At 33.3% G+C, this 18,027-nt stretch overlaps 1 protein-coding gene across 5 annotated transcripts in view; it reads right to left on the bottom strand.

Annotated features, from left to right (window-relative positions):
- Positions 1–385: 385 nt before the first annotated feature.
- The window catches only part of ZNF280D (zinc finger protein 280D), a 125,837-nt gene continuing 108,195 nt past the window's right edge, over positions 386–18,027 (bottom strand). For all 5 annotated transcript variants that reach the window (XM_065940711.1, XM_065940708.1, XM_065940710.1 and 2 more), the window contains 2 exons: positions 5,071–5,126; positions 386–2,601 (listed from right to left, as the gene is read on the bottom strand). In XM_065940711.1, coding sequence (XP_065796783.1) covers positions 1,977–2,601; positions 5,071–5,126 — 681 coding nt within the window. In that variant the 3' untranslated portion in view covers positions 386–1,976. The remainder of the gene's footprint in view (positions 2,602–5,070; positions 5,127–18,027) is intronic.

Genomic DNA, 18,027 nt, shown 5'->3' with positions numbered 1-18,027 from the left:
TATAAACAATTCATTGAATTTTAAATACCACTACAATAAGCAGAAGTGGCATCTAACCAGGAGGAACTACTCCGAGTTCACAAGGAATTACTGTATCATTTAGAGACCTACTTTGGCACAATGCTCCAGGTTTTTGCAGCATTAGGTGACAGGCTTGGCAATTATTTAAATCAGATTCAGAAAATGGTCCTTACATAGACTTTCTCATCTTCTTGCTCTTCTAAGGTTTATGTTACTCCAAAAATCTCTGCTATAGATTTGTTTCAACAAGGTGAAGGATGACAGTTAATAAGTCTTTCTTTCCCCACCTTTTCTTAGAAGCAGGAAATATAAAAATATTTATCCCCACCCCAAAAAATATTCAAGAAAATAAGTCAATAATTTATTTTGCCCATTTAGCCTCTTTAATTTACTGAGCAGATAGAAAACTGTATTAAATTATAATTCTCTTGAAGTAGAAGAATTTGTAAAGCAAATCTATTCTCTGTAAATATTAGCAGTTTCCCCTCTGTACTTTAAGTGTCAATTTAAAATAAATCATGCATCAATTAAAGAATACAAAATGCAATCTACCAGTAGCTTTAACATGAAATTTCCTTGGACAATATACAATTTCTAGAGGCGCCAAAGGTAATCTGACTCAAGTAGCTTTCTGAAAAATAAAATTATTCAGGGACAGATTTTTATTGCAAATATTTACTCAAAAAACTACTATATACAGCAGAATTTTAATACCCATTTAAAACATTTAACAGTGAAACAAAATTTAAGAATTCAAAGCACATTTTAAGAAGTAAAAATGTAGCATTTTAAATAAAAGTTTATTAGTACTTCAAAGCAAACTACTGTTATTCATATTCATTTCTGTATCTAATATTCTCCATATGATAAAAAAAAAAACTGAAAAAGTCAATTTAGCAGCCATCTTAAGGATAAATTAGGCTAAATATCCCAAACCAATTTTTTACATCCTGCTTTAGGTCCCATTTGAAGTTTCTATTTTACAATTACAGAAAAAGTCACTTAAACATGGCTGAATTCATGCCAGTTTACTGCTTTACAAATATCTACATTAATCTGTACTTTGGTTTGGTTTCCAGACCATGTTTATGGTTCTATTTCTAAGGAAGATCATTAAAACAATATTAAAAGCATAATAGCTACAGGATTTTCAACAATGGATTTCTAATTTATACAACTAGTTCATCAAGGGATTTCTGCACAGCATACACACTGACAAAAAGCACAAATATAAATTTTCATTTTAATAATTTCACTTTCACTGAAAGTTTAATTAAGGTAAGCTTACAGCCTGGCAGGCTAACATTTGTATGGAGGTACACAGATTCAAATATTCTGTTCACATGCTTCTGGCAGGCTGGAATGTTATATTATATTCAAAATTAAGTTTATGTTCATCCAAATTCTCATTAGATCAACTAATTTAGCATTCTAAACATGCTCCATTTACTAGTATCATACTCAAAATGAAGCTCTCATTAACAACGCCAATCAGCTATTATTTTAAATCAATTATTCCCAAAAGGCATGTGGTTTCCAAATCTCTTCCTTTAAGTTAACTGAAAAGAATGTACAGGTAATAAGGACTTTTAGCTTAGGACTGATGGAAATTTCAAAAGCTTCATTAACATAACTAATATTCTAATAATCAATTCATACTGATCACCAAGCTCCATGTCCTTGAAAACTGCAAAATGAGACTTTTTCATTGCAAACTTAACTTTCATTAAATCTTACTCATGTTTTTAAAACTTCTTGAAATTCATACCTAGTCATGCTATTAATGATGGATTGATTTAACAACCTAGGCTCAACATACAGGTAAAATATATGAATGACCTCCCTTACATTTTTCTATGTCTGCACTCTGCAACAGCACCACTGAGCTCACCTGATAACACTGTTCCAAATGGTCTTAATATTGGTACACTAAAACTTAGAATGCCTAGTTAATTTCAACTTCTTTCTTTTTCATCTACCAGGTCTCCTGTTGTCTCTGTTGTGCTAAGGCTATTTTCTCCAGGAACGTTATCTGTTTGATCAGACACTACAGCATCAGTCTTGGCTGAAGGATCACCACTACCCTTCTGAAGAATCTCTGTGGCTTCAAACTCAAGCACTTCTGATGGAGTCAAAGGTTCCAAATGAACACTGCCTTGCTCACTAACATCAGAACTAACAGATTCATGTTCATCTCTTTTTCTCAAAAACTGATCAATACTAACATCACCAGACGTTAACCGCAAATCTTTAATATTCTTGGAAGAAAATCTAGCTTCACCAGCATTGCGATCCTCAATCTGATCACATGAAATAAGGTTTTCTGAACTTTGGCACATCTTCAACTCTGTTTCCTGACATATGTGCTCTATTTGTTTTTCCTTTTCCACTTTATCTGCATCAATAGCTGAGTCATAACCGAAGATATCCTTTGAGCCAGTTTCCTGATCTTCGAGACAGTTATCATTTTCTTTATCTGAAACAGATCGATCTTCTTCACTTTTTGTTGTTGATGAGCCTTCAAGTAAATGAACATCACATCCATTTTTTATTTCCTCTGAAGAAGCTTCTTCTTGTTTACTGAAAAAATAAAGCTACTTATTATCTATTTCTTCATAATACAATGTATTTGAATACTTACTTTCAAAGTAAAGACATTTTCTGAAAAAGAAAAAAAGGCACAATTGCCCACCAAAAAAAGAAAAAATATCAAAGTCCCCAGTCCTTGCCATGATGTTACAATTTAGGAAGTGGCCATTTTCTTAGGCTGCAGAGTGAGGAACTCCATAGTCACATATTCAAAGGAGTCCTGGGAAGTTTATTCACTAGTTTTAGTACTGGTTATCATTACTTTACCCGTTCATACTCTTGCTTGATTTTAGTTGAAGTGTGAGTGTGCTTATTAACTCATAAGATTACTTTAAATAAGGAATGAATTTATGTGGGAAAAATCCTATTTTCTTTTTCTTTGATTTACATGTACTCTTAGGGTTAGCATGTTTTTCCTAAGCAAAATCAAGTAAGCATTCACAAAGATTTTACTAATTTTGTAACAGCCTAACTTAGAAAAACATTAACATATGTCTAAGAAATAAGTATAAAACATGCATACCTATAGGTTTATGTGTATACATGTCTATGGTTACTCTTACTCTGATGTGTTAACAGAAACTATTCAGTGAATATAATTTCCTATGCTATATAGTAGGACCCTGTTGTTTATCTATTTTATATATAATAACATATATATGTTAATCCCAAACTCCTCATTTATCCTTCCTCCACCCTCTTTCTTCTTTGGTAACCATAGTTTGTTTTCAATGTCTGCAAGCCTTAGAAACAAATTTCCAAGATGATCTCAGGTCCCTTATATAGATGTAACAATGCTCATTTTACCAAAAACAAATTTAATGATTACATTTATCTTATTTCTTACATTAATCCACCTGGGATTTAGACTTTTTTTGTAATGAAGTACCTATATATCAAAGCAATGTTATCAAATAGTCATTTATTATTTACTAAGTTATATTTGTAAGGCTGTTTCTCTGCTATTTATTTTGTTCTGATGTGTCTTTAGACTATTACAGGCCAATACCATCCAGTTTTAACAATTAGAAATTAACATTGTACTTTATTATCTAATAGGTCAAATCACCTACATTCTACTACTCTTCTCCCTAAATTAGTAGTTTGAAGAAGTAAAAGATATTTGTACACAGATGCTCATTAAAACAATGTTTAAAATAGTGAATATAGGAACAACACAATATCTAACACAGCTATGATTTTTTAAATTGTGGTACTAATAAATAGAAAAATATGAACCCTACTTGAAACACCACTAATTTTCAAATCAAATCCAATTTGGATTTTCAACTAAATGCTCATTAACCATAATTTGGAAAAAATGACCTATCACGTAAGTTACTAATGAATTATTTTGTATCTCAGTAAATTTTTTCTGCCAAATCTTCTAAATTGCACATTTCTCATTTTGCTATTATTGTGAATTAACTATTTTATGCATTATATTTTGTAATGACATGTTATGGGTATGTAAGAAAGGTTCTGCTGCCTTAATTCTTTGATTAATTTCAGTCATACTTTGCTCATTTTCTTGGGTCTTACAGGTCAATTACATCATCTAAAAGGATATAATAGTTCCCTCATTTAAATTTGTAAAATTCTTATTTTTGTTCAGATCTTATTGAACTAATTATAATTTACAGAAAATGTTAAATAATATAGATGTGTCTAGTCTTTTTCCTAAGTCCTTAGTTGAATTCTGTTAACTTTTTCCATCCAAAATTCTAGGAAAAATGCTAGATAAAGAAAGGGCTAGATAATTTTCCTGGTCAAGTCTAAAAAACATCTTCAAAAGGTCTTATTCCATAATTTTCTTTTTAGAGGCAATAGATTGATTAATCTCATCAAGTTAACATGCAGACTATGGTGAAACACACAGCATAAAGACAGAAATGGGGAAAGTACTTAATTAAGAGACAAAATCATGGAATAAAGTTCTAATTAGAGTGTTGGATTCTCTTTTGCTAAAAAATAGTGAAATCTCATGTTCTAAGTGTTCTACTCAAAAATCAAATAAAAAAAAACACATTGAATTTTGAAACTTTTATGTTGAGATCCTACCACAGAGGTAACTTATAGCTTTTAAAAAATACTTAAAAATAAGATTTTAAAACTATTTGCAATAATTGTCACCATCTTATAACCTGTAGCATCTTGTAACTATTTTCATTTAACAGAGGCAATTACAATCCATTACCATTTTATTTACTCATACTCTAAAAAAATTAACAACTTATAAAATGTATTCCATATACGTAAAAGGCTTCAAAACTAAGGATCTGTAGTATATTTCTGTTGTATTAAAATTTCAAAATTTAATTTTAATTGAAAGTCATTATAAAAAGGAACACCATATACAAAATTTAAATAGCCCTTTTCCAAATAACTGAAATAATATACAGCTCAAATATCATTTTATATACACGAATTTCAAGAGATTCAGTTTTTCCTTATACTTACCTTTCAGAATTTGATGTTTCTGTTTCTCCTTCAGCCAAATTAGATCTTGCAATTTCCTGAAATGATTAATAACACTTTTCTTTTATATTCAAAACTAAGCTTAAAGTACTACTTTTATTATATTAAACTTTCTAGAGAAAAAGAACTTAAGTGTGCTGCCTAGTATTCCAAAGAAAGAGAAAAACAATTTCCTAAAGTATGGTTTAGAATAACTCTTAAAACTAAAAACAGGATTTCAAAAATAGTTTTTTAAAAATCTTGTAAGAATTTCAGTGTACCAAAAGTTTTTGAATCAAGGATATGAAACAGTTACCCAGTTATAACAATACCTGCTTTCCTTGAATTCTTCCAAGTGTGAACCATAATTGTAATTACTTGATTAGAAAACTAGTAAAGCACACCTCCAATATGAATGTTTCATCCACAGTATTTTATACACACATATTAAAAACAGGTAGTTAGATAAAACATTTAGGATACTATGATTTTATATTTGGAACCATGGTAACCCTTCCATTCTCAAACCAAGTAATATGAAATAATATACAAATGAAATATTTTGATTATTTCAAATATTTTTTGGGGGGGAAAGAATACAATAAAACCTCAGTAAGAAAGAGGCCAGCTTAACAGTTTATAACAATAACAAATTATTGAGACTTTATGATGCATGAAGTAGTATATTAAGAATTTTACATTCACTGTCTCATTTAGTCTTCATTATTAGATATTACAAACTCCATTTCTACAAATGAGAATAAAGACTGCATGGGTTAAGTATCAACAGAAAACCCAAGGCAACCACAGTAAGTGGTGAAGTTTCAAATCTAGGTCCAACTTTTAGTCACTAGAGTGACTGATTCAAGTCTGTGGAAGTGATCATGGTGTATTAATCACATACATGTATTTCCCTGCTCTCCAAAATCACTGCTAAAATGAGGGCAAAGAAATAAAACAATTTCCACTCAAAAAGACCAAGAAAGCATCAAAGCATACTAACTGTCAAAGAGATTTCAACAAATTTATAAATGGAAAGTAGCTGGAGCAATGGAAATTAACTTCACAGTGTGGAGGAAGTGATAACTAAACATCTGAGCAGGGGAGTGCAAGGAAAAGAGAACCAATTTTCCCAGAGAAGATAAGAGGTCTGGTATTTGGAGAAATTTAGTACAACAGTCAATACATAAAAGGTAAAAATAAAGCATGAATACTGCTGAGAAACCTAAATACTCTTTCCCCAACTCACACAACAGGTACCTATTCCTTCCTCTACTGCTTAGGCCAAAGGCCAAGTCTATGAACTGGAGACAGTCTATGGACTTGTGAACACCAGGAATGGCAAAGGGCAGGTATGAGGTACTGAAAGAAAACAGAAAAATTTAGTAAACGTCCATAAACTGAACAAAGTGATCCTCATTTATCTCTCTGCCTGGTTCCCATAACACTAGCAGCCAGAGGAAACACTCATCACTCCACCATCCCCAGCTGGAATCTAGGCGATTCCTCTTTGAAGAAAACCATCAGCCTCAAAGACTCTGAGAGCATCCTCCCCAACAAGAATAAGTCACCTCAGCATCTGATTTTCCTATGTTGAAGTCTAAAAAATTGCCAAGCAGACTGAGCATGTTATATAGCACAGTAATCCATGAAGCAACCTTCACAACATAATCCATGTCAGCAGTTCTCCAAGTTGGTTCACAGACATATGGGGCCTCCAAGACACATTTAGGAGGCATGTGAGGTTAAAATTCTTGGTACCAAGCAATAATGAGTAAAAAAGCTGACATTTTAACACAAATCAAGGCACTGACATTGAACCAGTCACTGTTTTCTCCACTGGCATACACCAGCAGTAAAATTAATTTTACTAAACGTCAACCCTTGAGTACATGTCTTTTTAACAGTCTGTGTAATGAAATACCAAGTATGCATACAGCACTGCTGCTGCACACTAAACACCTTTGGGTCTGTGATTTAGTTGCAAGATGAACTTGGCCAAATTTTTTTTCATGGAATATCATTTTTATTTTTAAAGAATGACTGTCAAACTATAAATATTTAGACCTGAATATTCAGAAGGGATTTTCTTCAAAACTGACAAAATGAGCATGTCACATTAAACAATCAAACAGTGTTTGTTGGCAGTAATAAAATTCAAGAAAAATTTAAATCTTAGGATAACCTGTATCTACTATTCATGAGATAAATGCTAATACTAATGAATGCGATTACCTGATTTGTAATATGAAACATGGCAAAACTTGGAAGATCTATGTGACTTGTGAACCAATATAGTCTAAATGACTAATGCACAATGTTATAAAATCACATATGGATAAAAGATCCAAACAAAGTGCAAGCCGGACCGGAAGATTTTAATGAAACACAGAGTACAAAATGCTCAGTGATATGATGTCAGATTCCACATTGCAACAAAGCTTTAAGAAAACTTCCACATGTCTAATTTTGATGTCATAAAAAGAATATCACAATTATCTGAGAAGATACTGGTTGAAGTTGGATATTCTTCATATATTTCAATCAAAATATATCACAACAGACTGAATGCAGAAACCCAAGAATCTAGTTTCCTTCTGCTTGACTAGACATTAAAGAGATAAGAAAAACTGTAGAACAATTTATTCTAAATAGATTTCTTTTTGTTTGCAAATAGTTATTTTTCAGGAAAATATTTATATATTTTAAGTAACAATATTTTTAAAATTTCATATCTTTATTTTCTAGTACCATAAACATCAATGCATTTTAGGAGTACTAGGGAGAATAGATAAATAAAACAGGAATGTACCGTGTGGCATGCTGCAATGCACAGGCTGTTCCTGTACAAACATAGGGATTTTGACCATCTTTTTTGTGCTTTAATTTTTAACATGAATGAACACTCAAGGATCAGCACAGAACTGAAGACATCCTTTACATTACACAGATTAAAATAAACAAGAGAATAAAGGAAGAGGCTAGGAGACATCAGAGACTTTGCTGGAAACAAAATAAATATATATGACATATATATTCAATATTCCTGGAGGTATGATATATTATTATATCCATTAAACAAGAACAAAAAAAACTGAAAACAACTGAAGAACAAATAAAAAACTAAAGAGCAATTTAAAATAAATATATGGCAACTAAAATAAGTAATTAAGTTTAGAAAATCTTTTTTGAAAGACCGAATGAAAAGACAAAAAGATGGAAGGCAAGAAAGAAAATGCCATACAATCAGAGAAGCTGATGCAGGAAGTAGCTGTCATCAATAGGAATTCCCCCCCACCCCCCCAAAAAAGAGAGAGAACAGAGAAGAAAATAAAATTGAAAATTTAACAAAGAAAACAAGAAAATTTTCCCCAAACATAAAAATCTAAGATATCAAAGGCTTATCAAATTTCTACCATAATGAAAGAAAAAAGGGTGATGGATGAACATATGAAATTTCAAAACACTTGAGATAAACATTAAAGTTGCCAAAGAACAAAATAACATAAACACAAAGTGGACCAGAAATGGCATCAGACATAATGAAAACAATACTTTCAAAAATGCATAGGAAAAATGTTTTCTATGAATTCAGCCAAATTATTAATACCATTAAAGTAAATACAGTGATAAACTTACACAAAGTGAAAAAAGATGCAATCTTTCTGTGGAAATTGTTAAAGGACATGTTTCATCAAAATAAAGAGTAAAACAATAAAAGAAGGACTCACAGTTCAGGAAACAGGACATCCAACACAACAAAGTGGCAAAGTAAAATCCTGAACAAACCAAGCATCAAGCTTAGAGAGTATAGTTTAAACTAAAGCCGACTGGAGAGATCTCCAGATCCTCCAACAATTTTTGTGGATGTGTGTGAACATTCTGAAAAAATGCTTCCAGACACTGGACAAACTGCAGCATTTAAAAAACAGCATTAGGTGCACAGAAGAGTAAACAAATCAGTAAAAATATAATTTTACCCCAGAAAAATAGAATGAAGTATAGGAAAGAAAATTATTGTACACTTCCTAGCTGAGTATAGTGGTACCAAAAATTGTGATGTTGGGATTCCTTGGTGGCTCTGTGGTAAAGAATTAGCCTGCCAATGCAGCAGACACAGGTTAGATCCCTGAACTGGGAAGATCCCAGATGCTGCAGAGCAACTAAGCCCATGTGTCACAGTTATTGAGCCCGTGCTCTAGAGCCTGGGAGCTCCAACAATTGAGCCCATGCGCCAAAACCACTGAAGTCCGCATGTTCTAGAGTCTGTGCTCCATAACAAGAGAAGCCACTGCAATGAGAGGCCTGCACACTCCAGCAGGAGAGTAGCTCCCACTCTCTGCAACTAGAGAAAAGCCCACACAGCAATGAAAATCTAGCACAGTCAAAAATTTAAAAAAATAATTTAAAAAAGCTGTGTTGTTAACCATGCTGAGATCAGTGCTATGCCAAGCCATATAGTTACCAGAGACAAAATACATATAAAATTTATCATCTTAACCATTTTTAAATGTATAGTTCAGTGGTATTAAATAGCAATACATTCACATTGTTACACAACCATTACCACCATCCAACCCCTATAATTTTTTTCATCTTGTAAAACTGAAAAATCTATACCGATTGAACAATAACTCCCTATTTTCTCCTCCCCCAGACTCTGAAAACAACCACAAAACTCTTGATTACTCTCAGTACCTCATATGAATAAAATCATATATCTTTTTGTGACTGACATTTGATTAGCAAAATGTCCTCAAAGTTCATCCATATTGCAAAATTCTCTTCCTTCAAATGGCTGAATATCCCATGGGGTGCATATTCCACATTTTTTATCCATTCATCTGTTGATGGAAACTTGGTTTACTTCCATATTTTCGCTATTATGAATAATGTTGCTATGGGAATAGGGGTACAAATCTCTCTTCAACTCTTGAGGAATTGCTGAACCACATAACTTTTTGAGGAACTGCCATACTGTTTTCCACGATGGGTATACCATTTAACCTTGGCACCAACTTCCCTGATAGTTCAGCTGGTAAAGAATCTGCCTGCAATTCAGAAGACCTCGGCTCAATTCTTGGGACTGGAAGATCTGCTGGAGAAGGGATAGGCTAACCACTCCAGTATTCTAGGGCTTCCCTTGTGGCTCAGCTGGTAAAGAATCGGCCTGCAATGCGGGAGACCTGGGTTTGATCTCTGGGTTGAGAAGATCCCCTGGAGAAGGGAAAGGCTAGCCACTCCAGGATTCTGGCCTCGAGAATTCCATGGACTGTACAGGCCATGGAGTTCTCCAAAGAGTCAGACATGACTGAGCAACTTTCACTCACTCACTCAAGTGCACAAGGTCTCCAATCTCTTCACATCATCATCGTCATCATTTGTCTTCTGGTTCTGGAGATTTTGTGGGGTTTTTGTGTTTCTTTTTTTTTAAAGTAACCAACCTAAGGGGTGTGAGGTAGTACCTCACCATAGTTTTGATTTGTATTTATCTAATAATTAGTGACACTGCACATCTTTTTATGTGTTTATTGGCCATTGATAAACCTTCTTTGAAAAAAAAATGTCTGTTCAAGTCCTTAATGCATTTTTTAATTGGGTGTTTTTTGTAGTTACTGTAGTTTATGAATTCTCTATATATTCTGGATATTAATTCCTTATCAGATATATGATTTGCAAATATTTCCTCACATTCTATGGGTTGCCTTTTTATTCTCCAGAAAGAATATGTGATGCACAAAATTTTTAATTTGTACAATTTTTTTCATTACCTGTGCCTTTGGTGTTCAGTTCAGTTCAGTCGCTCAGTCGTGTCTGACTCTTTGCAACCTCATGAACCACAGTACGGCAGGCCTCCCTGTCCATCACCAACTCCCAGAGTCCACCCAAACTCATGTCCATCGAGTCAGTGATGCCATCCAGCCATCTCATCCTCTGTTGTCCCCTTCTCCTCCTGCCCTCAATCTTTCCAAGCATCAGGGTCTTTTCCAATGAGTCAGCTCTTCACATTAGGTGGCCAAAGTATTGGAGTTTCAGCTTCAACATTAGTCCTTCCAATGAACACCCAGGACTGATCTCCTTTAGGATGGACTGGTTGGATCTCCTTGCAGTCCAAGGGACTCTCAAGAGTCTTCAACACCACAGTTCAAAAGCATCAATTCTTCGGCACTCAGATTTCTTTATAACCACAGCCTTGTGTAACTCAATGAAACTAAGCCATGCCATGTGGGGCCACCCAAGACGGCCAGGTCATGGTGGAGAGGTCTGACAGAATGTGGTCCACTGGAGAAGGGAATGGCAAACCACTTCAGTATTCCTGCCTTGAGAACCCCATGAACAGTGTGAAAAGTCCTTTGGTGTAATAACCAAAAAGTCACTGCCAATTTCAACATCATGAAGCTTTTGTCCTTTGTTTTATTCCAAGAGTTTTATCATTTTAGGCATTAAACTTAAGCCCCTCATCAATTTTGAGTTAATGTTTGTATATAGTGTTTGTGTATAGTGCTGGGTAAAAGTCCAGCTTAATTCTTTGCATGTGGATATCCAGTTTTGCCAGCATCATTTATTAAACAGACTGTCCTTTCATCATTGGTCTTAGCATCCTTGTAAAAATCATTTGACCCTTTATATAAAGGTTTATTTCGAGGCTCTCTATTCTATTCCACTGGTCTATGGGTCTGTCTTAATACCACACTGTTTTGTTTACTGTAGCTTCATTGTAAATTTTAAAATCAGGATGTTTGACTGCTGTGTTTTTCTTTTTCAAAGTTGTTTTGGCTATTTGAAGTTCCTTGAGTTTCCATATATATTTTAGGATGAGTTTTTCTATTCCTGCAAAAAAAAAAATCTTTGGGATTTTTGTTAGGATAGAAATAAATCTGTAGCTTGCTATGAGTCGTACTGGTGTTTTAACAATATTAGGTCTTTCAATTCATGAACATGGGTTGTCTTTCCATTTATGTCTTCTCTAATTTTTTTCAGCAAGGTTCTATAGTCTCTTTGTAGAAGTCTTTTACCTCTTTGATAAGTTAATTCCTAAGTACTTTTTTTTTTATGCTAGTGCAAGTTATTTTGTAATTTCCTTTTCAGATTGTTCATTTCTTGTGTATAGAAATACAATCAATTTTTGTGTGGAATCTTTAGGGTTTTTAATACATATAAAATGATACCATCTGCCAACATAGATAATTTTACTTCTTTTCTAGTTTGGATGCTTATTTCTTTTTCTTGACTAACTGCTCTGCCTAAAACTCCCAGTACTATGTTGGAAAGAAGTAGTGAAAGTGGCCATCTTGCCTTCTTCTTGATCTTAAGAATTAAATCTTTTAGTCTTTTACCATTGAGTATGATGTTTGCTGTGGGGTTTTTCTTATATGGCTTTATTATGTTGTGGTAGTTTCCTTCGATTCCTAGGCTGCTGAGCATTTTAATTATTCAAGTGTGTTGAATTTTGTCGAACACAATTTCTGCATCAATTGAGGTGATAATGTGGCTTTTGTTGCTTTCTTTCATTGATTTGGCTTATTACATTGATCATATTCATATACTGAACCACTCCTGCATTTCAGAAATGAATCCCATTTGTTTATGGTATATAATCCTTTTAATATGTGGCTAAATTCTGTTTACTAGAATTTTGTTGAGGATATTCACATCAATGTTCATAAGGAATTTGGTCTATAGTTTTCTTTCTTGTAGTGTCTTTTCTGGCTTTGGTATCAGGGTAATGCTGGCCTCATAGAATTTTAGAACTATTTCTTCCATTTCAATCCTTGGAAAAGTGTAAAAGAAGTGTTAGTTCTTATTTAGATGTTTTTTAGAATTCACTAAAGAAGTTGTCAGGTCAAGAGGTTTTCTTTGTTAGATTTTTGCTTACTGATTCACTCTCACCAGTTATGTGTCTATTCAGGTTTTCTATTTCTTTATGATTTAGTCCTGCTGTTTCGAGTTTCAGGTGACTTGTCCATTTCATGTAGGTTATCCAATTCACTAGCATACAGTTCACAGTACTCTCTTATGATGATTTTTGTTTCTATAGAAACAGTTCCACTGTCCCAACTTTCATTTCTGATTTTGGTAATTTAAATCTTCCCTCTTTTTAAGTATTTCTGGCTAAAGGTTTCTCAATTTCATTGGTCTTTGCAATAAGCCAATTTTTCTCTATTGCTTTTCTATTCTCTATTTCATTTATTTCTACACCAATCTTCTTTCTTTCCTTCTGCTAGCTCTAGGTTTAGTTTGCCTTTTCCTTTTTCTAGTTCCTTAAGTTGGGACAGTTAGGTTGTTGCTTTGAGATCTCTCATTTTTTAGTGTAAGGATTTAAAGCCATATAGTTCCCCTTTAGTATCACGTCCACTGAATTTTAAGTTTTGGTATGTTGTGATTTTGCTTGCATTCTTAGATCTAAGTATTTTCTAACTTCCCTTGTGATTTCTTCTTTAATCCACTGGTTGTTTTAAAGTGTGTTAATTTCTATGACCTGATGAATTTTTCATTTTTCCTTTTATTATTGATCCCTGATATTGTCCTGATGTGATCAGAGAAGATACTTTGTATGACATCTATATTTTAAAATTCACTGATGCTTAATTTGAGAATTACTATATGGTCTATCCTGGAAAATGTCCCATGTGCACTTGACAAGAAAGTGTATTCTGTCATTGCTGGGTACAGTGTTCTGTGTATGTATGCAAAATCTAATAGGTTTATTAATAAACTACCTAGTTCCCTACTTATGTCTGATTATTCTATCAATTATTGGAAGTAGGTTATTGAAGTCTCCAACTATGACTGCAGAATAGTCTATTTCTCCCTTCAACTCTATGAATTTTTGCTTCATATAAATTGATGGTCTGTTATTAGGTGTGTAAATATTCATAACTGATATATCTTCTTGCAGTACTAAACTTTTTATTAATATATAATGTCTTTCCTTTTCTCTTACAAGTTTTGATTGAAAGTCTATTTTAATAGTCTGCTATTAGTAAAGCCATCCATGCTCTTTTGGTTACTATTTGCATGGACTATTTTTCATTCTTTCACTTTTACCTTCTGTCTTTGAATTTCAAGTGAGTCTCCTGTGAACAGCACGTAGTTGGATCATGTGTTCTTATTCATTCCGCCAACCTCATCTTTTGATTGGGAAGTTTAATTAAATTACATTTAGATTAATTATTGATAAGGAGGGACTTATCTGTCATTGTGCTATTTGTTTTCTATATACCTTACAACTTGTTTGGCTCTCATTTCCTGCATTACTGACCTCTTTTCTGTTTAACTGATTTTCTGTAGTGAAACATTTAAGTTCTTTTCTCATTTCCCCTTGTATATATTTTACAGCTGTTTTCTTTGTGGTTACTTTGAGGATTATGTTTAACATCCTGAAGTTATAACTCTCCAACACTAATTTATACCAGCTAACTTCAATAAGATATCAATACAAAAACTCTTGTTCCTTTATAGTTCCATGCCCATTCCTTTTGTCAATGTCACAAAATTACAACTTTATTCATTATATACCTAGATATAAACTAAATGCATTAGTACCCTAACTTATGTAGGAAACAAAATCTGGAGTTGCAGACCAGAGTTAGAGAAATATTTGGTTTTACACTAATTGTTTTTATTAAATTCGTTCATCTCTTAACCCACATAAGAAAACAAAAAATATTAGGTACAACTACAAATCACTGTCATAGTTTTAAAATTGCCCATGCACTTACCTTTATTGAAATACTTATTTTGCTACAGAGCTTTGAGTTTCATGTACTGCCCTTTTGTCTCACCATGAAGAATTCCCTGAGCACTTCTGATAGGGCAGATCTGGTGGTCAAGAACCCTCTTAGTTTTGTTTATGTGAGAATGTCTTAATTTCTAACTTCTGAGGGATAGTATTGTGGGATATAGAATTCTTGACAGAGTTTTTTTTCTTTGTAGTGCTTTGAATATATCAACCCGCTGCCTGTTGACTTCCAACATTCCTGATTAGAAGTCTGTAGATAATATTAAGAATTCCTTGTATGTGATGATTCACTTCTCTTTCTTGCTTTCAAGATTCTCGCTTTACCTTTCGGAAGTTTAATTATAATATGTCTCAGTGTGGGTCTCTCTGAATTCACCTTACTTGGAATTATTTGTGTTTCCTGAATGGTTATATTCATGTGTTTCATCAAATTGGGAAGCCTGCAATCTCTTTTTCTTCAAATATTCTCTCTGCCCCTTTCTCTCTCTTTCCTTCTGAGACTCTCATCATGTCCATGTTGGTCTGCTCCATGGTGGCCTATACCTCCCTTAGGCTCTGTTCACTTTTCTCCAAGCTGTTTCCTTTCTGTTCCTCAAACTCAATAACTTCTATTGTCTTAACTTCAAGTTTGTTGATTCTTCTCTTCTCAAATCTGCCTTTGAATCCTCTAGTAAATTTTTCAACTTCAGTTATTGCACTTTTCATCTCCAGAATTCTTTTTAGGTTTTCTAACCCTTTACTTGTATTTCCATATTGTTCACATACTATTTTCTTGACTTTCACCACACCTTTCTTTTGTTCTCTGGGCATCTTTATGACAGTTGTTTTAAAGTCTTTGTCTAGTATATTTGTCACATGTCTTTTTCAGAAGTTTCTGTTGAATTTTTTTCTCTTGAATTGGCCATTCTTGCTTTTTCTTTGTACGCCTTGTGATTATTTCTTGAACACTGGAGTGCTGAACTCTGAATCTAATAATGTGGTAACTCTGAAAATCAGATTCTCCCCCTAGCCCAGCGTTTTCTGGTTTTACTTTAAAAATTTTTATTGTTGTAGGCTATCTCTGTTCCCAAATCAGCCTGAGATGTAAACTTGAGGTCTTCTCATGTCTTTTCTGAGCCTTTCCCTTGGCATATACAATCACTTTCTAATTTTACCCACATATACAGTTGATTTTGAATGTCCTAGTCACATTATTGACTAGGACAATAATGTGTTAGGATAATCCCCAAACACATTATTGACCAGGGGATTTTTGCAGAAACTAACGCCAGTGGCTGGCAATTTATTCTGTAAGTGAATGTTGAAACACTTTGGTCAGTAAGGTTCAGGTAATAAAAGATGCATTAATATGTCACTGTTCAGTAAGCTGTTAATATCTGGCTCCTCAAAGGGGGAAAAGAGAAAACTGAAGGAAGAAAAAGGGCTGTGCACTTAAATCCCTTGGAAGTCACTTCAGCTGGAGGGGAAGGTGCTTTCAAGAAAGGGAGGAGGTGCAGCAATACTGAGCCCACTTCCTCGTCTTCAAAACTCTGTGTTAAGAAGCAGCAATCAATGATAACAGCACAGATTCCCAGTATCTGGAGAACAAGGTCTGTTTTGCCCACTCTGGCTCCCATAAGTTGTGTGCAAGCTGCTCAAGGAACATGGGCACAGTTGCCTGCCATATGGTTGCTACAGTGTTAAGTGCTTAAATTGATGGAAGTTAACTGAAATTCACTCTCCAAGTCTTCGCCTGAAAGTTACAAGCCTTCAATAGACTTAAGAATTTCAAAAAAGTTATATCAGAGGGATTCAGCCTGTGCAACTGCTGTCTAAGTGGGAAGCCAGATTCTTGGTGCTTCCTACTGTGCCATCTTCTCAGAATCCTCCTCTCTGTATAGTTTAAAAGTTTTTCCCCACAGAACACTTATGTAGTTGAAAAGTGTTGAAAACTTGAAAAGTAGGTATATTAAACTCAAATAGTAGTTTAAGTTTAAACATTTTATTCCAACAAAAACCAGAATTTGTTACTATTTTGCTTTAGTGGTTTTAGTGGAAGCAAGCACATCAAAAATATTTTCAAAATCTAATTTTTTATTATCTTGTTTTCAAATAAGTAAACTGTCATATTTGGCAATTTCTCTTGACCAAATGACAATTTTAAATAATTTAAAATTAGCTTACTGAAACTTCTTTTTACCGTGACTGTGGCGTTGTTTTAAAATCTGGGTATCACTTTATTAATCAGTTTTAGGAGACACAAATATAATGCTTATATTGTATGTTGCTTTAAACTATTGCATATGAAATTTCTATAGAACTTAAATTGTCAAAATATTTAAGAACTGAGTCAGCAGCTGCTTTTTGTAAATCAGATGTAATTTATAGAGAATAACTTTTGAGGTATGAGCTTTTGAGTTTAAAAGCTCAAAATCTGAAGAAATTTCATTTAATTTTTCATATATCTATTTCAAATATGAAGTTAGGGCATTTATAACCTGAATGTCTACTTGATAAGCACTTTTCCCATAATTATCAATATTCTCATTTAGTGACTCATACATTGCCAATTTCTTTTTCATTTATTTTAAAATTCAGGGAGAATATTCACATCTCTTGCTCAAGTTTTACATTCACTGGATACACTTTCAACATTACTTTCTCTCATTTGTGGAAAGCAAAAGAACAGGATTTTTATAAAGCATGGAGCTTTATATACGGTCATGTTTTCTAACCGTAAAACTTTATTAAACTTTTGCCACATTGTTCAAAATATCATCCCACATAGACAATTTTTGTAAAAATCTGTAATGTATTTATACCAAGATGTTTTTGATCTCAACATAAAGTATTTTGACATTTGAAATTATTTCTTCTCGTATCTGATAAATGTCTGTAATTTGTGTGTAAAGAATCAAGTATCTTGCTTGAGTTTAATCTTGATGCCAATCAGAGATCTGTATGTGATTTTAGTATTGTTTTCAGAACTGACAAGAATATTTCATCTGCTCGCTATATTACCCTACTCCTAAAATATATATCCTTTGTATAATACTAAAAAAAAGATGATCACATTTGAATTTACAGATGTATAATTTTTTACATTAAATTATGATTATGATCTGAGAAAGGCACAAATTTGGCATAATTATTTAGGGAGGGAAATACTGGTTTATATACACTTGTATACATCTGCCGTATCTACTCCATTATCATACCCTGGTCATGACAATTTTTTT

This window comes from Muntiacus reevesi, chromosome 7 (assembly GCF_963930625.1).
Source record: "Muntiacus reevesi chromosome 7, mMunRee1.1, whole genome shotgun sequence".
Classification (NCBI taxonomy): domain Eukaryota; kingdom Metazoa; phylum Chordata; class Mammalia; order Artiodactyla; family Cervidae; genus Muntiacus; species Muntiacus reevesi.
Note: the sequence above shows the minus strand (reverse complement) of the source record. Positions and strands in the feature narration are given on the sequence as shown.